General features: G+C 42.4%; 1 protein-coding gene across 9 annotated transcripts in view; it reads left to right on the forward strand.

Moving 5' to 3' along the window:
- The first annotated feature begins 1,053 nt into the window (after nucleotides 1–1,053).
- The window catches only part of EXD2 (exonuclease 3'-5' domain containing 2), an 80,533-nt gene continuing 56,173 nt past the window's right edge, over nucleotides 1,054–25,413 (forward strand). For 8 of the 9 annotated variants that reach the window (XR_014811021.1, XR_014811020.1, XR_014811019.1 and 5 more), the window contains exons 1-2: nucleotides 1,054–1,116; nucleotides 22,119–22,508. Coding sequence is in view for 5 of the 9 variants with exons in the window: in XM_084969551.1 (XP_084825677.1) it covers nucleotides 22,167–22,508 (342 nt within the window). In the remaining 4 variants the exon portion in view is untranslated. The remainder of the gene's footprint in view (nucleotides 1,117–22,118; nucleotides 22,509–25,413) is intronic. The other variant, XM_005666327.4, reaches the window with a different exon arrangement.

A 25,413-nucleotide genomic window follows, 5' to 3' on the forward strand; every position in this document is an offset into this window, starting at 1 on the left:
TAATGGTATCTCACCGTGGTTTTAATTTGCATTTCCTGTTTACCTTTTTGTTTGTCTTTTAGGTGTTCAGGATGGAGCAGATGAAATGCAGGGGGTTCTCTATACCTCCCAAAATATTTTCCCTTATGGATAATAATCTAATAATACGTAGAACCTTTTTCCTGTACTGGAGGCAAAACAATATAGAGGATGAGGGCAACAAGCTTTGCAGTTAGACATACTGAGGTTTGATTTCCAACTCCAATTCTTACTTGTTACCTGAGTAATTTATTTGACCTTTCTCCATTTTATGTAAAATGGCACTAATAATAGTACTGTCTCATGAGGTTGTGAGGATTAAAGAGATAAAATATGTAAAACGTTTTGCAAAGTTCCTAGTACACTGTAAGCACATAATCACCAAATGGCAGCTATTATTATACCTTACATCCTTTCTGTGCAGCACATTACATTTCTCCTTCTATTTTACACATTCTATGATAAAGCAACAGCACGTGGCATACATTAGCTGCCTCACATATAAAAGTTGATGATAAAGACTGGTTGAATGAAAGATTTTAAATAGAAATAGAAGGTACTGTGGTTATCGTTATAAAACATGGCATAATGGCTATAGTAACAAAATGCACTCCTAATGAGGAATACATTATTTAAACAAGTGTTTCTTCTATTTACCTTCATCATTTAACAGTTAAGAGGAAAATAAACGCGGTAGAGAAACACCGCTAATTAGTAATTAGTAATTACATATCCCATATTGCATTTGTGAGGGTTCCAGAGGCTTCCTTAAAACCAAAACTCAAACTAAAATATTACCCAGAAACAAACGCAAAAGCACCACTTTTCTGAAAAGATTTTTAAGCTTTTCCAATTTTAACAGACCCTTTGTTCAGCAGTGGAGAAACTGGGGAGGCAACAGCTGCCCCAGCTGCTTCCGTACAAGATGGCGTCGCCCAATTGTACACCCCAGTTGGGGTTACGTCCTCTTAGCCGGTCACAAGACCGGAAGTGGTTTCGGTCCTAGTGGATCCGGGTGGGTGCATGCAGGTGGCCAAAGAGGTTCCAGTGCTTCAGCGTGAGGTGCCGCAGGTGTTCCAGTCGAGTCCGGGGCCGCAGGTAAGTGAGAATTAGCGGCCGGCAAGGCCTTTCTCCACGCTCGTGCAAGCAGCGGAGGGGGATTCCTGTGCAGACTAAGGAGAGGGCTCGTGAAAGCTGGCGACATCACCGTGTGCGGGGGCGACTGATTGCGGGGACCTCGTTGTCCCCAAGCGACTTGGCCCTGCCCCTCTCCCCGCCCCCCGGCGCGGCCTCCGCTCCCTCCTCGCCCGCAGCGGGGGCGGTTCAGGGTCCAGGTGCGCTGCGGGGACTCTCACCTCCTTACGTGGCCTCCCATGACCTTCCCCGGGCTGCCTTTTCGGACCCCTTTTTGTTCTCTCTAGGGATACCTGCTAAACCTTCGTTATTTCTTGACCCAGTTAGCAAAAAAGGAAGCACCACCCGCAGCTTGTGGCAACTTATTGGGCGCTGCATGTTGCAGGCGTCCACTGTTACAGTTCCGTCCCCTTGGTTCGTGGGGACCTACCCCCGCCCCCATTGTTATTACCCCTTTTCCCCCAGACCACACCCGCTTCTCTGGGTCTTGCTCGGAGCCACTTCTTTCTCTTTTCATATCCTTGGGATCGTTGAAAACTAAACCCTTAATGATTATTTATTACAAAATTGATACCTGCTTGTTGAAATAGAAACACCAAACCTTTATAAGCTTTTGATACACGAATGAACACAACCTCACTTAGATATTCACTCCTTGAAAACACTTTATACTGTTTTTTTAGTTCTATCTTTATAAAGATAGAAGGAACTGCACTGAAAGGTTTTGTTAATATCAAAGTTATGAAGTGCAAGAGAAAAGAGGTTTAATAGGGAGAAGGAATTATTCGTTTTCGTCAGGTTGAGCTTTTTTTTTTTTTTAAAGTATTCTTTTATATTTATTTAAATTGTAATCAATGCATACAATCGCGTCAAAAATGTAAACAAAATAGATCTTTTTTGACCCATCTCTTTCCATCTCCATCTTTTCTTCTTTCATCTCTTGCCCTCAAGTAAAAACTGCTATTTGGGGTGGTTTTTTTGTTTGTTTGTTTTCTATTTCTTTTTCCTTACATCTGTTGACATGTGTTTGTATATAAGTATGTAAGATTTTGTGTTAAACTTTTTACAAGTGCATATTTTGCAAATGTGACCTTTTGTACCTATCCGACAACTATTCTTCTTATGCCTAAAAGTGGGTCTTGGAACACTTTCTTTGTCAATATGTAGACATCGACCATGTTCTTTCTGCTTGCTTTGTAAACTCCAGAGTATGCTAAGATTCCGTAGGGAGTTCCCGTTGTGGTGCAGCGGAAATGAACTCTACCAGTATCCATGAGGTTCGATCCCCGGCCTTGCTCAGTGGGTTAAGGATCCAGCGTTGCCATCAGCTGTGGTGTAGGTCACAGACACAGCTCAGATCCTGTGTTGCTGTGGCTCTGGCATAGGCCAGCAGCTGTAGTTCCAATTCAACCCCTGGTCTGGAAACTTACATATGCCACGGGTGTGGACCTAAAAAAGCAATACATAAGTAAATAAATAAATAAATAAAATTCCATGGTATGTGAGATTCTATAGGTTGCTTGCAGTTTTTCACTGTTAGACATGGTGTGGCAGAGCACATCCTTCCACCCTCACACTTGCGGGAGCATTTCTCAAGGCTAGAAACCTGCAGGTGGACTTGGCTGGGTGGGAGGGTGTGGATATTTCATGCCGAACTGCCCACTAACAGTGTATAGCGATATCTATTTTCCCAGCTCTTTTACACATTTGATATCAGTATTTTTTACTTTTACCAATCTGATGGGTAGACAATGATTCTAGTTTGGTGGTTTAATTTGTATTTCCCTAGTTATTAGTGCAACTGAACATCTTTTCATGGTTGTTGGCTGTTTGTATTTCCTTTTTTTGAGAAAGTCTCATTTCTTTTGGGTGTCTTTTTCTGTATGGTAGTGTTTTATATGTTCAGGATATTACTCGTTTGTCGCTTAAATATGTTTGAGATATTTATTCACAACATAGTGCATTTTAAAGTTACTTATCTTTTAACCATAGGGCGTCTTTGTTGAACCAAAGTTGTAAATTTTGTGTTGAAATGTATCAGTGTTCTACTATGTGAATTTTGTATTTTGTGGCTATCACTCCCTACCCCAGTGGTTCTCTCTCTCTCTCTCTCTTTTTTTTTTTTTTGGTGGCCCTGCCACATGTGGGATCCAACCCACCCACAGCTGTAATCATAGCCACAGCAGTGACAACACCAGATCCCAGTGAGCAACAAGGGACCTCCTCCCATTGGTTCTCAAATGGGAGATATTTTGCTTTCTAGGAGCCATTTGGCAGTGTCAGGAGACCTTTTTTGGGCTGTTTTCTAGTGGGTAGGAGCCAGGGATGCTGCTAACCCTCCTGAGTAAACAGGAAAGCCCCTGCAACAAAGAATTTTTCTGGCCTAAAATGTCAATAGTACTGAAATTGAAAAACTCTGTTCTACCCTAAGGCAGAGCTTTCTCTTATAACTATGCTTTCTTCTTTAATTTCTTACATGTTAGAGTTTTTCTCTAATTCTCGTGTGTGTGTGTGTGTGTGTGTGTGTGTGTGTGTGTGTGTGAGAGAGAGAGAGAGAGAGAGAGAGAGAGAAAGAGAGAGAGAGAGAAAGAGGTGTGCATAATTGTTCTTTTCTAAATAATGTCACTCTGAATATTCAGTCCATTCTTGACCTATTAATCTAAGATTCCACATAAATCGTGTACTAATTTCTCACCCCGTGCACACAGATTCTAGAGTCAATCTTCTGTTCTTTGTCCTAATTTCCTATTTTGCTGGATCAATACCACAACATCTAATATTCAATATGTATTATACTTTGATATCTAAAGTCTATTTAGGTCTATAAAAACCTAAGTAGGGTAAATAGTCCCTAATGGTTATTATTGTTATTTTAATGGAAGTCATATGCTTTTTCAGCTCACAGATTCATTCTTTATGGTTTTGGGGATAGTCGTACAGTTTCTTTGCCAGACTAATTTTAGAATCAGGTTGTCAAATTCTTCTTTTTTTTCTTTTTTTTTTTGCTTTTTATGGCCTCACCCTCAGCATACGGAGATTCCCAGGTTAGGGGTCTAATCCGAGCTACAGCTGCCGGCCTTACACCACAGCCATAGCAACACAAGATCTGAGCCGTGTCTTCGACCTATGCCACAGCTCAAGGCAATGCCAGATCCTTAACCCACTGAGCAAGGCCGGGGATCGAACCCACAATCTCATGGTTCCTCGTCAAATTTGTTTCCGATGCGCCACGACGGGACTCCAAATTCTTTTTTTTTTTTTTTTAATGGCTTTATTGAGATGTAATTCACGCGATTCATTGTTTGAAATGTACGGTTCAGTGATTTTTAGTATATTCACAGTTATGCAGCCATCACCACAATCTAATTTTAGAACATTTTTACCATTTCGAATGGAAAGCCATACCTATAAGCAGTCACTCCCTTCCCATTCTCCAATACCCTAGCCCTAGGCAACTGCTAATCTCTTTGCCTTTGTAGATCTGGGTATTTCCTATAAATGGAATCATACAATTTGTGGTCCGTTGTGACTGGCTTCTTTCACTCAGCACAGTGTTTTCAAGGTCCATCCGTGTTGCAGCATGTGTCTGTACGAGTCTTTTTTATTGCCGAATAAAATTCCATCCTGTGGTGTGTTTGTTTCCTAGGGCTGCAGGATCAAAGTAAGACAAACTATGGGTTAGAATAACAAAGGTATTCTCTCACAGTTCTGGAGGCTTTAAAGTCCAAAGTCAAGGTGTGTGTAGGGCTGTGTTCTCTCCAAGAGCTCCAGCAGAGAATCCTTTCTTGCCTCTTTCTAACTTTGGTGGTTGCCAGCGGTCCTTGCCATTCTCTGGCATTCCTTGGCTTGCAAGTACATAACTCCAGCTTCTGCCTGTCCTCACATGGCCTTCTTCCCAGAGCATCTGTCTTCACATCGATATTGTCTGTGTGCAGGTCTGTCTCTGTGTCTCTTCTCCCCTTCATGGAAGGACACCAATTATATTGGATGAAAGGCCCTCTACTCCAGCATGGCCTCATTTTAACTTGATTAGGTGTGCAGAGGCCTTTTCCAAACAGGGTCACTTTCATACGTACTGGGGGTTAGGATTTCACTGTTTCTTTGGGGAACACAGTTTTTGGGGGAACCCATAACTTGTGGATATGCTACTTTTTAAATTTTTTTAAAAATTTTTTGTCTTTTTAGGGCTGCACTTGCGGCATACGGAGGTTCCCAGGCTAGGGGTCGAATTGGAGCTGCAGCCACTAGCCTACATCACAGCCACAGTCACTTTGTCGGGTCCAAGCCGAGTCTGTGACCTACACCATAGCTCACAGCAACACCAGATCCTTAACCCACTGAGCAAGGCCAGGGATTGAACCTGAGACCTCATGGATGCTAGTCAGATTCGTTTCCCCTGAGCCCTGACAGGAAATCCCCATGTTACATTTTATTTATTCATTCATCAGCTGATAGACATTTAGGTTGTCTCCATATTTGGCTTTTATGAATAATGCTGCTTCGAACTTTTGTTTGGACATGTATTTTCATTCATACGGCAGCTCTATGTTTAATTGTTTTTTAAAGGAACTGCCAGATGATTTGTTCAAGCAGCTGTGCCATTTTATGTTCCCATCAGCAATGTATGAGTGTTCTAATTTCTCCATATTATTGCCAGTTCTTATTATTGGTCTTTTTAATTAGAACCATCCTAGTGGGTGTGAAGCAGTATCCTTTGTGGTTTGATTTGCATTTCCCTAATAGCTAATGATGTTGAGCATCTTTTCATGTGTTTATTGGCCACTTGTATATCTGCTTTGAAGACATGTCTATTCAGATCCTTGCCTATTTTTAATTGGTTTGTCTTTTTATTACTGAGTTGTAAGAGTTTTTACATATTCTAGATATATGCCCTTACCAGATATATGATTTGCAAATATTTTCCCCCATCCTGTGGCTATTTTTCACTTTCTTGATGGTCAATTCACTTTTTTAAAAATTTTTTAAAAATTAAATTTGTGTTTAATTTATTTACCTTATTTTGAGTATTTCTGTAAAACGATCTTCTTTATTAAAGAAAAATAGGGTGATTATAGTGCCTTATGTAGAGAGTTGTTGAAAGGATTAATGTATGCATGAATAAACATGAGCATACATGAGTATGCACCTAAAGAGCCCGGCACAGGTACATACTTTGTAAGTGATAGCTGCCGTAATACGTCTCTGCTCATCTGGTCTTAGATAGTTTACGGTAAAGTTTTCTGTTTTTCTTTGTATTGATCTTGCACATTTCTTGTTGAGTTTATACCTAGGTTTGTGTGTGTGTACATGTGGTGGTTGTTTTAAAACATGTAGTTTGTATTTTTATTTTATTTTTTATTATTTATTTATTTTTGCTTTTTAGGGCCGCACCCACGGCATATGGAGGTTCTCAGGCTCAGAGTCTAATCGGAGCTACAGCTGCCGGCCTGCATCACAGCCACAGCAATGCCAGACCTGAGCAGCGTCTTGGACCTACACCACAGCTCACGGCATCACCCGATCCTTAACCCACTCAGTGTGGCCAGAGATCGAACCTGCGTCCTCATGGATACTAGTCAGATTCTTAACCCACTGAGCCACAGTGGAAACTCCAGGATTTTCTTTTTTTAAGTTTCCAATTTTAATTTTTAAAAATTTTTAATTTTTTTTGCTTTTTAGGGCTGTGCCTGTGTCATATGGAAGTTCATAGGCTAGAGGCTGAATCAGAGCTGCAGCCACCGGCCTGCACCACAGCCACAGCAGTGCAAGATCTGAGCTCTGTCTACGACCTACACTGAAGCTCAGAGCAACGCCAGATACTTAACCCACTGATCGATACCGGGGATTGAACGCACACCCTCATGGATACTAGTCAGGTTCATTACTGTGGAGCTACAACAGGAACTCCTAATTTTTATTTTATCATGGAGTATAGTTGATTTATAATGTATTAGTTTCAGGTGTACAGCAAAGTGATTCAGTTATACACATAAATATGTCTATTCTTTTTCAGATTCTTTTCCCATATAGGTTATTACAAAACATAGAGTGAAGTTTCCTATGCTATACAGTAGGTCCTTGTTGATTATCTTATTTTATATATAGTAGTGTGTTTATATTAATCCCAAACTCTTAATTTATTCCTCTCCCCCGTTATGAATGGGATTTTCTTCATATATATATATTTTTCCTTTTTTGGCTGTCCTATGGCTTATGGAATTCCCGAGCCAGGGATCAGATCCAAGCTGTGCAACCTGTGCCACAGAGGTGGCAACACTGGATCCTTAACCAACTGTACTGGGCCAGGGATTGAACCTACATCCCAGCACTGCAGAGATGCTGCTGATCCTGTTGAGCCACAGCAGGAACTCCTTCATATTTTTATAATGGATTTGAAAAGCTATTGATTTTGGAGTTCCCTTCGTGGCTCAGTGGTTAACGAATCTGACTAGGAACCATGAGGTTTCGGGTTCGATCCCTGGCCTCGCTCAGTGGGTTAAGGATCCGGCTTTGCGGTGAGCTGTGGTGTAGGTCACAGATGCGGCTCAGATCTGGTGTTGCTGTGGCTCTGGTGTAGGCCAGTGGCTACAGCTCTGATTAGACCCTTTGTCTGGGAACTTCCACATGCCGAGGGTGCGGCCCTGGAAAAAACAAAAAGACAAAAAAAAAAAAAAAAAAAAAAAAAGCTATGGGTTTTATATTCATCAGACTTTCAAAACTTCAAGTTGTAAAAGTTGTGACTTGTTTACTTCTCCAGGTGATTCTGATGCCGCCATTCTCTTAGGTTCTTTTCCATTCTGCCTTCTTTTGCCCTGATTTGGGTCTCCTTCCTCTCTTGGCTCTACTATTGTGAGTCTTCTAATGGGTCTGCCTGCCTCCAGCCTTGCCCTCCTCCAATCTGGCAGCCACACTGCCACCATGGTGTTCTTTAACTATGAGCCTGAACTTGTCACTTCCCTTATAGGTCTGTTACTGGCTCCCCACCACCTATAAGGTTTTATCTTACAGGGTAAGATAAAGCTCCTCATGACCTGGCCTGTATTCACTCCTTCCAGCAGCATCCGTCTCTGTTTCCTTACTTACACATTACGCTCTTGCAGGGCGCTATCCAGGAGACATATAATGTGAGCCCATAAATAATTGAAAGCTTTCTAGTAGCCACATTACAAGCAATTTTAACAGGGTTTAAAGTTATAGCCAGTATATCCAAAACATTATTTCAACGTAAGATGTAAGAATTTAATATGGAATTAATTGAGATAGAAAGTATAATGGAGGTTACCAAGGGCTGGGGAGGGAGGAATCGGAAGTTATTGTTTAATGGGTACAGAGTTTGTTTGGGATGATAAAGCAGTTCTAGAAATGGATAGTGGTGATAGTTGCATGACATTGTGAATGCAGTTATGCCACTGCATGATCCGCTTAAAAATAGTTAAAATGGTTCTTTTCGTGTTATGTATATTTTACTACAATGAAAAAGGTCACCTTAAAAATCAATACGGAGGAGTTCCCGTTGCGGCTCAGTGCTAACAAACCCGACTAGTATCCATGAGGATACAGGTTCAATCCCTAGCCCTGTTCAGTGGGTTAAGGATCTGGAGTTGCCATGAGCTGTGTTGTAGGTCGAAGACGTGGCTTGGATCTGGCATTGCTGTGGCTATGGCGTAGGCCAGCAGCTGCAGCTCCTATTCAACCCCAGCTTGGGAACTTCCATATGCTATGGGTGCAGCCCTTAAAAAAACAATATGAAAATTATCAGTAAGATATTCTTCCTTTTTTTCAAGAGTACGTTTTCAAAATTCAGTACATGTTAAATTTGCTTGAACTTTTTCACCTGTACCATGATGCTTCATGCCTTTTGTATCCTTGCACATTCTGTTCCCTCTGCCCAGAGTGCCCTTCCCTCTGCCAGGTGCACCTGGAGAATGTTTGCTCATTTTTTAATGCCAGTCCCAATCTCAGATATAATCCACCCACTCTTTCCTCTTGGCCATCCTTGTACTCACCTGTGTCTCTGTAGTTGGTGTTATCCCACTGTATTGCAGTTTGTTCAATACACACATTTCTACTTTTCTGAAGCCTGCATTTTTTTTTTTTTTTGTCTTTTTAGGGCTGCACCTGAGGCATATGGAGGTTCCCAGGCTAGGGGTTGAATCAGAGATACACCACAGCCACAGCAACAAAGGATCCAAGCCTCATCTTCGACTTACACCACAGCTCACAGCATCGCTGGATCCTTAACCCACTGAGCAAGGCAGAGGATCGAACCTGCATCCTCATGGATGCTAGTCAGATTTGTTAACTGCTGAGCCAGGACGGGAACTCCTTGCAGCCTGCATTTTTGAAAGCAGATTGTGCCTTTTAACTCTTTTTACCCAGAGTCTAGCACAATATCTGGTTTATTGAAAGTGCTACATACATGTTTGCTGAATAAAATCCTTTGGGACTCTCTTCCCCAATCTCTCCATATAAAAAGGAAATAGTCAGGTCTTTTTTGTGTTGCTAAGACTTCCCTCACATGGGGGTACCCCACTTGCTCCTTCCATTTCTCCATGTGGCCCTTGTTCACAGGCCATGCATGATCAAGAGTAAGTAGGAACCTGACTGTGTGCCTCGGAATTCCATGTCTGAGGGAGCCCTTCTCAGTGGAAGCAAATTAATAATACTCTGTTTTTTAAACTTTTCTGCTTTAATGTAACCTCATTTTAGTGTTAAGTATAGAGATAGAATGAAATACAAAAATAAATTTGAAAAATGAATTAATAAAAACATGTTAGGAGATGATAATTTCTTTGAAAACAGAAATTCACTTTTTTATACAAAAACATGTTTAAGTTGGGAGGGAAGGTGCAATTAAGATTCAAGTTGGTCAGGGTTCCTGCTGTGGTGCAAGCAGGTTAAGGACCTGGTGTTGCCACAGCTGTGGCATAGGTTGCAGCTGTGGCTCAGGTTTGACCTTTGGCCCAGGAACTTCCATGTGCTGTGAGTGTGGCTAAGAAAAAAAAAGATGCAAGTTGGTCTCAAGGGATAAAAGGTTTGGCTAAAACAAACAAAAGGATATTTAGAAGAAAGAAATGTAAAATTTATTTATTTGTCTTTTTAGGGCTGCACCTGAGGCACATGCAAGTTCCCAGGCTAGGAGTTGAATAGGAGCTATAGCTGCCAGCCTACACCACAGCCACAGCAACTTGGGATCTGAGCCACATCTGTAACCTACACCACAGCTCATGGCCATGCTGGATCCTTAACACACTGAGCGAGGCCAGGGATTGAACCTGCATCCTCTTGAGTTCCAATCAGGTTCATTACCACTGAGCCATGACGGGAACTCCAAGAAATGTAAAATTTTGGATTTAAGTGCAAAATATAAATTACAAACATACAAAATGTAAATGCAATCTGATTTCAGTGAATTTTAATTTATCACAAACTTGATATGACTTATCAGTTTAATTCTTATCTTCAAAAATCTGTCATTTCATCTAGTATTACTAAAATATAGGGTCCAGACACTGCAAAGTAATAGTACCCAGGAAGTCCACGCCAGTGAGACCATGTCTCAAGAATTGAATACAGACCTGGGTGTCACACTTTAAGAAATTCCCGTTGTGGCTCAGTGACTAGTATTCATGAGGACTCAGGTTTGATCCTGGCCTTTCTCAATGGGTTAAGGATCTGGTGGCGTTGCCATGAGCTGTGGTTTCGGTTGCCAACGTGGCTCAAATCCTGGGTTGCTGTGGCTATGGTGTAGGCCAACAGCTACAGCTCTGATTCGACCCCTAGCCTGGGAACTTCCACACGCCACCAGTGAAGCCCTAAAAAGCAAAACAAAAACAAAACCAAAAAAACAACCACAGGCTTCAGAAAAGTAGAAATGTGTGTATTGAACAAACTGCAATACAGTGGGATAACACCAACTACAGAGACACAGGTGAGTACAAGGATGGCCAAGAGGAAAGAGTGGGTGGATTATATCTGAGATTGGGACTGGCATTAAAAAATGAGCAAACATTCTCCAGGTGCACCTGGCAGAGGGAAGGGCACTCTGGGCAGAGGGAACAGAATGTGCAAGGATACGAAAGGCTGTTTAGAAGGATCTAGCCACAACGGTGAGTGGCCTATAAACTAGTGATAAGCTAGGTCACAGGGAGACTGGTTGGGTTAAGTAGAATGTGCTAAGGGCAGTCCTAAAGCTGTCTTCACATGTTTCACAGGCTCTCAGGAGGGATGAACACTTTTGTCATTTCAGAGGCCAGGCCGAACATCAAAGAGAGCAGTTTCTATGTAGGGAACTTTACAGAATGCAAGGATTTTCCAAAAAGACTGCCTCATAAGATAATGAACTCTCTTCTCAGAGCTATTCAGGTAGAGCCCAGGTCATGATCCGTCAGGATTACCAAGGAAGGAAATCTTGAATTGTGTGGGAGCTGAATCTGGCTCCTAAATTTTAGCTCTCTGATCTTTTTTTCTTTTCTTTTTTTGCTTTAATAAGAGTTCTCTAGTTTATGGGGCCCCAGTAGTATGCTAAGTGCTAGGTAAAGTATTCTGTCTTTTTCTTTTTTTTTTTTTTAAGGCCTCACCCTCAGCATATGGAGGGAGGTTTCCAGGCTAGGGGTCAAATGGGAGCTACAGCTACAGCGTACACCACAGCCACAGCAACACTGGATCCTTAACCCACTGAGCAAGGCCAGGGATCTAACCTGCGTCCTCATGGATGCTAGTCGGGTTCGTTAACTGCCGAGCCATGACAGGAACTCCATATTTTGATCATCTTACTTAAGCCTCACCATATTCCTACATGGTAGATATGATCTTCCCCATTTTACTGATGAGGAAACTGAGGCTTAGAGAAGTTCGGTAAATTGCCCAAGTTTATGAAGCTAGCACATGGCAGAGGCTGGATTTGAACCCGCAGTATTTGACTCTAGGGCTCATGTTATTGTGCTACTCTCTGAACACCTTAACATATTTAATTCATTAAAATGAGATTTGTTGCAGGAATATAATCATATATCTTAATGTTAAATGGGATATTTACATTGTCTCTCTCTAAAAAGCACCACTAACAAACTTATATTTTTCTGGTATGGAATTTGAAAAACCAAAACTATTTATAATCCTGCTCCCATTAGGTAACCACTATTATCAGTTTGATGTTCAATTCTTTCATACAGTTGTTTTTTTTTTTTTTTTAGTAAGCAGGGCAATTCCTTTCAGTCACTGGAGATGGCGAGGCATTGAAAGCTTTGGATCCCAGAGCAAGTCCTTGGGAGGTGTCTTAATTGGTTTGAGTTGCTGTAATAGAATACGACAGACTGGGTGCCTTATAGACAGCAAAAATTTCTCATGATTCTGGAGGCTGGAAGTCCAAGATCAGTTTGCCAGCGTGGTTGGGTCCTGGTGAGAGCTCTTTCCTGGGCTGCAGACTGTCCACAACTCTTTTTCTTTTTTTTTTTTTAAAGGGCCGCACCCATGGAATGTGCAAGTTCTCAGGCTAGGGGTTGGATCAGAGCTGCAGGGGCTGGCCTATACCACAGCCATAGCAATGCCTGATCTGAGCCATGTGTTTGACCTACACGACAGCTCATGGGAATGCCGGATCCTTAACCCACTGAGCAAGGGATCAAACCCACATCCCCATGGATACTAGTCAGATTTGTTGCCACTGAGCCACAATGGGAACACCTATCCACCACTTCTTTTTTTTTTTGTCTTTTTGCCATTTCTTGGGCCGCTCCTCGCGGCATATGGAGATTCCCAGGCTAGGGGTTGAATCAGAGCTGTAGCTGCCAGCCTACGCCAGAGCCACAGCAACGCAGGATCTGAGCCGCGTCTGCGACCTACACCACAGCTCACGGCAACACCAGATCCTTAACCCACTGAGCAAGGCCAGGTATCGAACCCGCAACCTCATGGTTCCTAGTCGGATTCGTTAACCACTGCACCACAACGGGAACTCCCCTATCCACCACTTCTTATTGTATCCTCATGTGGCAGAGATCAGAGGGTAAGCAAGCTGTATTCTGAAGTGACTTTTTAAGGGCACTCATCCCATTCACATGGCCTCATCTGATCTGAACTACCTTCCAAAGGCTCTGCTTCCTATACCATCCCACTGGAGGGTTAGGGTTTCCATATAAATTTTAGAGGGACATAGACATTTGGCCCATAACACGAGGTTTGATTTTTCTTACTCCAAGCCCAGTATTGAACCATATTGTTTCTTTATTAGCATCAAGACTCAATAAGGAAAAAAAAAATTTTTGTTTCCTATGAATAAATAGATTTTGATGATTGAATTAGAAACATTTATCATAAAATGTTAACATACAATACCTTGAATTGAGTTTTATTCATTCAATAAATACTTATTGTTATTAGCTCTGTGCTTAGTTGCCGAGGAAATTAATCATAAATGAAGAAGCCAGTTAAGTGGTGAAGAAGCAGTTAAGGTCCCTGTTTTCATGGGGTTTACATTCTAGTGGGAAAGACAGAAAGTGAATAAACTAACAGTCATTATTCATCAGGCCAGCGGGAAAAAAATCAGGAATATCCCTAATTTTGATAATTACATACAACCATGTAACCCAAGTCTCCTTCAAGACATAAAACTTTACCACAATTCCAGAAAGTTCCCTCATGCCTGAAATGCTTCTCCTTAGAATTTGGCATCACTGGCTCCTTTTTGTCATTCAGTGCTCAGCTTTTAAAAGTCTCTTCCCTGTATCCACCACTCCCGAGGCAACTACTATTCAGATTTTTTTCCCCACCGTAGATTGGTTTTAGCTGTTCTAGAACTTTATATAAATAGAATTATACAGTATCTCTTTTGTATCTGGCTTCTTTCACGAAGCCTGATGTTATTTGAGATCCATCCAAGTCACATGGACCAGTAATTCATTCCTTCTTATTACTGATTAGCATTCCATTGTATGGATGTACCACTTGGACAGTTTCCAGTTTGGGGCTGTTATGAATATTCTTTTTTTTTTTCTTTTTCTTTTCACGGCCGAGCCTGTGGCATATGGACGTTCCCAGACTAGGGGTCAAATCTAAGCTGCACCTACTGGCCTACACCACAGCCACAGCAACACCAGATCCGAGCCACATCTGTAACCCACACCGCAGCTCGTGGCAATGCTGCATCCAACCCACTGAGAGAGGCCAGGGATTGAACACAGATACTGTGTAGGGTTCTTAACCTGCTAAGCCACAGCGGGAACTCCTGAATATTCTTATACAAGTTTTTTCGTGGATAAATTTAATTTACCAGCTTGGGACGCAGAGAACTGGACCAAAGATGACCTCCTTCATATTCCAGATCTTCATTATGTGGATACTGAGTTTCTCAATCCATCCTCTGTGTCTCTCCTCTCATATTTGCTGTCTCTGTATCTCTGCATGGCATTCTGGGAGACCTCCTCAGATATATCCTCAATTCAGTAACTCTCTATGTCTGATCTACTGTTTAACCCGTGAGTATTGAGTTTTTAAAAAATTTTAACAAATACTTTTCATATCTAGAAATTCTACTTTTAGTTGCCTCCTGTTCATGTTTTTTATCTTATTTTCCTGATTGTTACTTTGAAGTCTCTTTCAGATCTCAGATATAGATTTTTTTGTTTGCTGGCTCTGTGAATGATTTTTATTGGCTTTAGAGTCTTGGGGTTTAGTTTGTTTTGATTTGATTTGTTTGTGAGCACTCTTCCAGGGGCCGATCTTCCGTAAGAGTCCCGCATGTCTCCTGCAGGGCAGAAACACAGCATTGAGTGGTCAAACAGTTTTATGATCACCTCTGCCTTGTTCCAACAGAACGCACCAGTTCTGAGCATTTTAGTTTTAGTTCCTTGGCAGAGGGTTTCATTTTGCAAGGATAATGTGAACTGGGGCCCTGTATCAGTCCAGAGTGCAGATTTGAGGGGCTGTCTGCTCATGAGGAACTCTTCATCTTAATTTTTAAAAAGTAAATGAAAGATTCTTTATGTTCTCTAGTGTTTTATGATTATTAGAAGTTTCACATACATGATTCCATGTGTAACTCCCTTTTTCTCTCCTCCTCCTATATTGACCCCCTCCCTTCTTTCTCCCCACTGGTACCCACTAGTTTGTTGTCTATATAATATGATTCTGCTTTTTTTTTTTTTGTTATAGTCACTAGTTGGTTGTATTTTTATCATACAGTATTTGTGTTTCTCTGTCTGACTTATTTCACTTGGTGTAATGCCCTCCAAGTCCATCCATGTTCTGCACATGGCAAAATTTCCTTCTTTTTAATGACTGGGTAATATTCCAATGTATATACCATATCTTCTTTATCCATTCATCTATTGATGGACATTTAGGTTGCTTGCAAACTTTGGCAGTTGTAAATAATGCTGCTGTGAACACTGGGGTGCGTGTATCTTTTCAAATTAGTGTTTTTGGCTATATACCCAGGAATGGAATTGCTGGGTCATATGGTAGTTATTTTTTTAGTTTTTGGCAAAACCTCCATGCTATTTTCCACAGCAGCTGCACCAGTTTACATTCCCACCAAGAGTGTATGAGGGTTACCTTTTTTCCACATTATTGCCAACATTTGTTAATTGTGTTCTTTTTGATGGTTTTTTTTTTTTTTTTTTTTTTTTTTTGGCTATGCCAATGGCATGCAGAAATTCCCAGGCCAGGAACTGAACCTAAGCCACAGCAGGGAGGTAAAAGACCCAAATAAACATCCTGGAGTTTCTGTTGTGGCGCAGCGGAAACGAATCCGACTGGGAACCATGAGGTTGCAGGTTCGATCCCTGGCCTCGCTCAGTGGGTTAAGGATCTGGCATTGGCTGTGAGCTGTGGTGTAAGCCAGATGTGGTCTCAGATGTGGCCCGGATCCTGCGTTGCTGTGACTGTGGTGTAAGCCAGCAGCCTGTAGCTCTGATTCGAGCCTGGGACCTACACCACAGCTCATGGCAATGCCAGATCCTTAACCCCCTCAGCGAGGCCAGGGATCGCACCTGCATCCTCATGGATCCTAGTTGGGTTCGTTAACCACTGAGCCACAATGGAAACTCCATGTTGTCATTTCTTTTCATTTTTTTTTTCTGTTCTGCATCAGTGATTTCCACTACTCTGTCTCCATATCACCAATCAGTTCCTCTTTATCATTTAGTCTATTATTGATTCCTTCTAGTGTAGCTTTCATTTCAGTTACTGTATTCTTCATCTGTTTGGTTGGTCTTTATAATTTCTAACTCTCTGGTAAAAAACTTCTAATTTCTTGCTCTGTGCATCCATTCTTCTCCTGAGTTTTTTCATCATCTTCAGGATCATTACTCTGAACTCTTTTGTCAGGTAGGTTGTCTGTCTCCACTTCACTTAGTTCTTCTGTTTTTTTTTTTACTCAAATGAATTTATCACATCTGTAGTTGTATAATGATCATAACAATCTGATTTCACAGGATTTCCATCCCACAGCCCAAGCACATCCCCCCACCCCCCAAACTGTCTCCTCTGGAGACCATAAGTTTTTTCAATGTCTGTGAGTCAGCATCTGTTCTGCAAAGAAGTTCAGTCTGTCCTTTTTTCAGGTTCCAAATGTCAGTGAAAGCATTTGATGTTGGTGTCTCATTGTATGGCTGACTTCACTTAGCATGATCGTTTCTAGGTCCATCCATGTTGTGAAAAATGCTGGTATTTCGTTCTTTTTAATGGCTGAGTAATATTCCATTGTGTGTATGTACCGCATCTTCTTGATCCACTCCTCTGTCGATGGACATTTAGGTTGTTTCCATGTTTTGGCTATTGTAAATAGTGCTGCAATGAACATTGGAGTGCATGTGTCTTTGCGAGTCGTGGTTTTCTCTGGGTAGATGCCCAGGAGTGGAATTGCTGGATCAAATGGTAGTTCTATGTTTAGTTTTCTGAGGAATCTCCATACTGCTTTCCACAGTGGTTGCACCAATTTACAGTCCCACCAACAGTGTACTAGTGTTCCTTTTTCTCCACACCCTCTCCAGCACTTATTGTTTGTAGACTTTTTGATGATGGCCATTCCGTCTGGTGTAAGGTGGACCCTCAGAGTGGTTTTGATTTGCATCTCTCTAATAATGAGTGATGTTGAACATCTTTTCATGCGTTTTTTGGCCAACTGTATGTCTTCTTTGGAGAACTGTCTGTTTAGATCTTCTGCCCATTTTTTGATAGGCTTGTTTGTTTTTTTTGGTATGGAGCTGCAGAGTTGTTTATAAATTTTGGAGATGAATCCCTTGTCAGTTAATTCACTTGCAAAGATTTTCTCCCATTCTGTGGGTTGTCTTTTTGAGTTGTTTAGGGTTTCCTTTGCTGTGCTTCTGGGGTTTTATCTTTTATCATCTGGAACATGTTCCCCACCACCTCATTCTAAGTTGCTATTTGTATTTTTATGTATGCAGTAGGTTAGTTACAATTCTTGATCTTGGAGAAGTGGCCCTCTGTAGGAGACATCCTGTGTGTCCCAGCAGTGCACTCCCCTCTCATCACTCAAACTATGTGCCTAAAGGGTTCCCTCAAAGAGGGCTGCATGGGTCCTTCTGTTGTGGTGGGTTGACTCTGTGGCTGGTCTGGTAGGCTCGTTTGGCCTCTGATCCGGTTATTGCCAGGTCCTGCCTTGTGTGGATGCTGCTGGCTGCTGTTTAGCAGGACCTTGTCACAAGGTGGCTGGCCGCAGAACCCTAGGGTGTCCCAGGGCTAGGGCTGGCTCACTGGTGGGCACAGTCAGGGTCCTGAAAGCTCTGGGGCTGTTGTCTGCCCACTGGCAAGTGAAACCAGTTCCCAGGGTTAGTGCTGGACTACTGGCAGGCAGAGTAGGTTCCTGGAGTCGGCTTCAGGGCTCAGGGATCCCAGAACTTGTTCCATATCATTGGTAGCGGGGAAGGGAGATGATTCCTGACACAGTTGGGTGTAGGGTTCGGGGTGTCCTGAGGCTTGCTAGTGGACCAGGACAGGGCCCAGCTGGTCCCAGGTAGGGTCTGGCCTGCTGTGGGCAGGCTGGGTCTGCAGACTGTGGGAATGTGTTTTCCTTGTGTCTGGTGTCTGCTCCTTGTGAGTGAGGCTTGTCTAGACATAGTGCTGGCTTCCTGAGGGCAAAGCTGTTACCTGCCCCTAGTGGGTGGTGCTGAGTCTTGACCCTCTGGTGGTCAGGGCCATGTTTAGTGGCACTGTGGGCCCACAAAGTCTTTAGCTAGCCTATCTGATGATGGGTGCGACTGTGTTAGTTGTTTGGCCTGAGGCATCCCAGTTCTGGGTGGGGTCAGGTCTAGCTTGAATGAGCTAGAAGGAGGAGCCCCAAATCATGCCCATGGGCACTGGCTCCCAGATATGACTGCACAGTATCTGTGTCCCCAGGGTGAGCTGCAGCTATCTGCACCTCTCCAAGGCCAGCAGGTGGGTCTGACCCAGGCTCCTATCAAAGTACTGCTTTTGTCCTGGATCCCAGTGGGTGTGCAATTTTGTGTCCACCCTTTAGGAGTCACGTCTGTATTTCTCACAGTCCTTTGGGACTCCCGAAATTAAGCCCTGCTGGCCTTCAAAGCCAAATGCTCTGGGAACTCATCTTTCTGGCACAGGACCCCCTGGGTTAGGGAACCCAATGTGGGGCTCAGAACTTTCACTCCTGGGGGAGAACTTCTGTACTATAATTATTCTCCAGTTTGTGAGTAGCCCACCTGGAGGTATGCGACTGGTTATAAGAGTTGGCTCTTCCTACCCATCTTTTTTTTTTTTTCCCCCTTCTTTGTGTCTTTAGTTGTAGAAGATATTTTCTGGGAGGTTTCAGTCTTTTTCGTAGATGGTTCTTCTGCAGATAGTTGTGGTTTTGGTGAGCTCAGGGTCTTTCCCACCACCTTGGCTGATCTCCAAGGGACTTTTCATATTCTCAGCCTTGGGCAGGTGACTTTCCTGGGCCATAGTAGGTAAATAGTTCAAGGTCCTTGCTCATGGACAAAGCAACACTTTCCTGCATCCCAACTGTGTCCTAGGCCTATGGCCCAGACTTCTGTCCCTGGGCTGTTGATATACCAGCATTGGAGGTGGTACGAGTTCTGGTCTCTGCCCAGCTTTATCTCCTACCTACTGTGGTTCCCCTCTTCCATTTCTGGCACCTTTCTTTTTTCTTTTTTCTTTTTTCTTTTCTTTTCTTTTCTTTTTTTTTTTTTTTTGTCTTTTTGCCTTTTCTAGGGACACTTCCCTCGGCATGTGGAGGTTCCCAGGCTAGGGGTCTAATCGGAGCTGTAGCCCCTGGCCTATGCCACAGCCACAGCAACTCGGGATCTGAGCCACGTCTGTGACACCGCAGCTCATGGCAACACCAGATCCTTAACCCACTGAGCAAGGCCAGGGATCGAACCCGAAACCTCATGGATACTAGTCAGGTTCTTAATCTGCGGAGCCACAGTGAGAACTCCACCTTTCTTCTTTTTAAGATTAACTATATATTAAACTTTTATTATCTTTATAATGTTTTCTCCAACATTTGTATGTTTAGAGTGGGAAAGGGGAGGGTTTTCATATCTTCCCAGATTATTTTAATTAGAAATCTCTCTATGCAGATTCTTTAATCTCGTTAAGTCTCAGTCTCTTCAATAAAAGTATTGGGGAAAGTACATATGCATACTTAACCATAGTTTCTGCAAAAAAGTAGATATTTTATTTTATTTTATTGTCTTTTTGCCTTTTCTAGGGCCAATCCCATGGCATATGGAGGTTCCCAGGCTAGGGGTCTAATCGGACCTGTAGCTGCCGGCCTACGCCAGAGCCACAGCAACACGGGATCCGAGCCGCGTCTGCAATGACGGATCCTTAACCCACTGAGCAAGGCCAGGGATCAAACCCACAACCTCATGGTTCCTAGTCAGATTCATTAACCACTGAGCCACGACGGGAACTCCAAAAAGTAGATATTTTAAAAAGAGCATAGCCATTTTATTATTTTCCTTAGTAGTGTAATAATTGTTGTCAATCCATTTTTCCTTCTCCAATGCTTAATATCTTTGTAGGCATAATTATAGCCCAGAAAATTATTTAAAAATTTTTGTTGTTGAAGCTTTTAAACTTTTATAAAACTAGTACACACTTAATAAGAAACGCTGTCATAGAGGAGTGTAGGCGGGGTCCTGCAGCTCACTGTGTCTTTGGGCAGTATAAGTTTTAGGTCAGGGCCTAAAGATGGGTAGCCCAGAGCCCAAAATGTTATTTGGCTGGCACGGTATTTCCAAAAACTGTAAATTTGTTGATGACGCTTAGAAATGGTGACATAAAATTCAGATATTTGACTTCTCTTGAATAATGAAGATTTATTATTGGGCCTTCTTCACAGACAGGATCCAAACTCATACTGAATGGTTGCTGTCCCATGCTTTCTCCCCTTTCGCTTATCATGTATTATTACACTTTTACTGTTTTTTTAATAGTACAGAAATAGTAGTATATACCTATTTTTCTGTCAAAAATAGGAAAACGAAAGATGGATGGGAAAAGAACACATTGTGAGTGTCAACAACAGCAAAAAATTCAGTCAATCTAAGAGAGAAATGGAACATTTTATTCAAGCAAGATTTCAGGATTATGACTTGGGAAGAGCATCTCAGAAAGCTCTAAGAACTGTTCCACCCCTTAGAAACCAAAGCACAGGCGTTCCGGCTGCAGCCCAGCAGGTTAAGGATCCAGTGTTGTCTCTGCAGAGCCTCAGGTTGCTGCAGAGGTGCAGATTCAATCCCCAGTCTGGTGCAGTGGATTAAGGATCTGGTGTTGCTGCAGCTGTGGCACAGGTCAAAGTTGCAGCCCAGAGTCGGTCCCCAGCCTGGTGAGGCCAGGGATTGTACGGAATCGTTTTTTTTTTTTTTTTTTTTCCTGTCTTTTATCTTTTTAGGGCCAAACCTGCGGCATATGGAGGTTCCCGGTCTAATCGGAGCTACAACTGCTGGCCTACACCACAGCCACAGCAATGCCAGATCTGATACATGTCTGCGACCTATACCACAGGTCACGGCAACGCCCGATCCTTAGTCCACTGAGCGAGTTCAGGAATGGAACCCGCAACCTCACGGTTCCTAGTCGGATTTGTTTCCGCTGTGCCATGACGGGAACTCCCAAACCGAATCCTCATGGATTCTAGTCGGGTTCTTAACCTTCTGAGCCACAATGGGAACTCCTCTTTTTCTTTTCTAATCCTGTCTTCCCGTTTTTACTGCCCTAGCGTACCCTCAATAACTGAGTCTCTTTCTATGGAGAAAACTACTGAGACTTCTGCAGCAATGGAAAATCCATGTTTACTCAAGCCTGTTTGCTCCATCCCCTACAGCCCGTGCCTCCTAGACAAGTAAAAAACAAAACAAAACCACTCCCTAACAACTTGCTATGAGTAGATATTTTGATTTGAAAAGCAAAAGTCTCCATTTAACTGAGATTGAAGGTTTAAAGTGCAAACACCCTAAGAAAGGTCTCAATACATCAACAAGTAGAAGTGAAAGTTTAGTTTATTCTATTTTGGTTGATAGGATTTCATAGCATTAAGAGAGCCCTGGGCAACTGGTAGAGGGTGAGGGATGGGAGGGGGTTCTTAGGTGAGAAGGGAGAGAGAGATGGAGGAGTGCCTTTTGGGGCTCAGCCTCACTCAGTGGCTTAAGGTTCCAACATTGCTGCAAGCTTCGGTGTAGGTCGCAGATGTGGCTTAGATCCAAGTTGCTGTGGCCCTGCCTGGGGACTTCCATATGCCGCAAGTGCGGCCCTAAAAAGGACAAAAAAATGGCGGGGGGGAGATGATGGAGTACAGGAGGTACAAAAGGAGCAAAATTAAAATATCACTGTTTCATGTGGAAATTTGTTGCAACTTTTTTAGTTTTGTGGGCATGTAGATTGAGACTGGAACGTTTTTTTTTTTTTCCCCCCAGGGAAAACTTGTTTCCGTGTAGCTTTACATTCTGTATGTAAATATATTATTGCCATTTGTTTTGCAGATTGTGGGATTAGTGATATGCTTTCCTTCAACAGCAGAAAAGTTGAAGATGTCTAAACATTTAGTGGCTTTGACTGTGACCACCCTTCTTGGCGTGGCTGTTGGGGGGTTTGTCCTGTGGAAAGGCATCCAGCGCCGGAGGAATAAAACGAGCCATGTGACCCGGCAGCAGCTGCCGCCACCGCCACAGCCAAAAGCGCCAGGCAGGGGGGAGCTGCCTGCCCCAGAAGAGGATCAGCCCCACTCGAGTGCCCCCAGAGCCTCATGGGAAGAAAGGATCCTTAAAGCAAAGGTGGTGACTGTGTCTCAGGAGGAGGAATGGGATCAAATCGAGCCTTTGCTTAGGAGGGAGTTAAAAGATTTTCCAGTACTTGGAATCGACTGTGAGTGGGTAAGTGAAAAAGCAAAAATAAAACAAATCTTTTCTGCTTTTCCAGCTAGGGACCTTGACTAGTCAAATAGAGGATAGATTAAAGGAGAAGTAGCTTGTTCTCAGCTTACTTGTAAATAGATTTTAGCATAAGGAGAAGCAGCTTCTCAGGATAGGGGAGTGCTTATAATCATGGATTCTGGGGTCAGAACTCTATCAGTCCATGTTCACCACTTCCATTCTGATTTCGGAGAGACAGCAGTGACTGATGGCTTGAAGCGAGATCTTAATTCTCTGCTCAGGAATTGAACCTGGGCAGCCTGAGTGAAGACCAGGAATCCTAGCCCCTAGACCAGCTAGAGACTGAAAGCAGAATTGCCCTGATTCTTGCACCCATTGAAAGCAAGAATGTTTCAAGAAAGCAAAGACTGTGAAAACAGGTACAAAGTTTCTTAGAAACACAGTACAGCGTGTGGGAGAGCACACAGGGCAGTAGTCTGCTTATCTGAGGCAGAAGCACAACAGTAATACATGCCCAAAGGAGGAGCATGGGTGCAGGTGGGCATCTGAGGAGACCACCTGAGAGGTGATTTAAACCACTTAATATGGTGCAGTTTTTCCGGGGTCTTTGTTTTCCTTTGGCCAGTTATTTTGTTTTATTTTTCACACCCGACCAGACCCAGGGCCCTCCCAGATCTGCATGCACATCTTTTGGCCAAAGCAAGGCAAGATTTATTGTGGTTTGACACCCCCTCCCTTTCTGACCCAGAGCGGTCTCTCTGCGCATGTGTAGTTGGAGTCTCCTTGACCCCATAGATGGAAAGTATGTGACCTCTTGGTCCTTGGTCCAAGTAGGGCTCAGTCCCCTCTTTTAATCCTGTCATTACCACTGTTTACAACTCAAAGAAGACAAGTACCAATTATTTGCCTTGTGCCTGTCCTTATTTGTTTCTTGAAGTCAGGTGGCTGGTTATAAATGTCTGTCCTGGAGCCCACCTATCTCCTGCCTCAATTCTGTGAATTTGGACAAGCTGCTTAACCTCTTTGAGCCTCAGTGTACTTATCTGTAGTAGGGATGTAATGGTATTTGCTGGCCAGGCCTTTTTTAGGATTCAAATAGATAGTCCGTGTATACAGGCTTCAACACAATTTTAACATATAGTAATTGCTCATTAAATATTAGCTACTGTTAATATTTTTTTTTTTTTTTTTTTTTTGTCTTTTGTCTTTGTCTTTGTTGTTGTTGTTATTGTTGCTATTTCTTGGGCCGCTCCCGCGGCATATGGAGGTTCCCAGGCTAGGGGTTGAATCGGAGCTGTAGCCACCGGCCTACGCCAGAGGCACAGCAACGCGGGATCCGAGCCGCGTCTGCAACCTACACCACAGCTCACGGCAACGCCAGATCGTTAACCCACTGAGCAAGGGCAGGGACCGAACCCGCAACCTCATGGTTCCTAGTCGGATTCGTTAACCACTGCGCCACGACGGGAACTCCATTATTTTTAATAGTATTTTCATAAGGATGCCATGGAGAAGACAGTTGGAAGTCTGTTTAAATGGGAATTATTACACATAATAATTTTATTATGTTTTAAAAATAATAATTTTAAAATGTTTTTAAAATATGTAAAATATGATTTTAAACATAATAGTTAAAATGAAAGACGTTATTTACTCTAAGCCAGGTACTAGGCTGTTTTTTTTTTTATTTTTCATTATCTTATTTTTTATTTATTTATTTTTTGTTATTTTCTTTATCTCATTTATTTTTGACAGTAATCCTCTGTAGGAAGATGCTATTATTGTCTTCCCTTTAGAGATAGGAAACATAAAAAGATTTAGTTACTTGCCCAAGGCTATAAAGCTAGTAACTAGCATTTGAGCTGCTCTTTCTTAACCATATGATTAATTTTTCTAATAGCTGTTATTTTGGGGGAGTTGTTGCATCATTGTGATGAGGGTAATAGGATACGCCTACTCCTCTGTCATTCTGTTCAGAGTGAACCTTAATCTCCCTGAAACAGAAGATATTACAAAAAGAAACAAATCATGGTTATCTCTTATTAATTCAGCATATTACTTTGCCATTTCTCTGATATATGTCTTTTGGCTGTCTGGAATATGGTCAAGAGCCAGGGAATGTAACTGAAAGAGGCCCTAAGCAGAATAACTGACACAAAATCAGATTGCAGGTTGGTAGGAGGGACTATGAGATGCCAATACAATGATGACCAAGAAGGGAACATCTGACAGTGTGGGAAAAGTTTAGCAGTCACACAAGGCCTTACAGAGCTACTGAGGATGTTTATATCAGTAATAGTAGTAGTAGTTTATACCAATGACCTTGGGCCATTAGGAAAGCATAGGGCACTTTTAGTTTCTTGTATATAAGAATTATATCATTTTAGAAATAGTAACATATTTCTATATCATTTTAGAAATATTTACATGAGCAATAATAGAAGAAAACATCGTAAACAATGAGCTTTAGTAGTATAGGAACATTCACATTTGCCAAATAGCTTGATTATTCCAATCAAATGAAGTATAGCTGCAGCAAAAACAAGGTAGTCTGAAGTGAATAGTCATTACCGTAGTTGATTTAATAATAATATGTTTAATTACCAAAGCAGAGGCACAGAAGTGAAAGTGGCAAAGAATCCAAAACCCACTTTGGTTTTTTTTTTTGGTCTTTTGTCTTTTTAGAGCCACACCCATAGCATGTGGAGGTTCCCAGGCTAGGGGTCTAATCGGAGCTGTAGCCGTCAGCCTACACCACAGCCACAGCAACGATGACTCCTTAACCCACTGAGCAAGGCCAGGGATCGAACCCACAACCTCATGGTTCCTAGTCAGATTCATTTCCAGCTGCACCACGACAGGATCTCCAGATTTGGCTTTTGAATGTATTGAGCTCATGCTCATG

Source organism: Sus scrofa, chromosome 7 (genome assembly GCF_054392235.1).
Source record: "Sus scrofa isolate SSC_HxYL_T2T_F1_AM1 chromosome 7, Sscrofa_HxYL_maternal_Yorkshire_Landrace_v2.0, whole genome shotgun sequence".
Lineage (NCBI taxonomy): Eukaryota > Metazoa > Chordata > Mammalia > Artiodactyla > Suidae > Sus > Sus scrofa.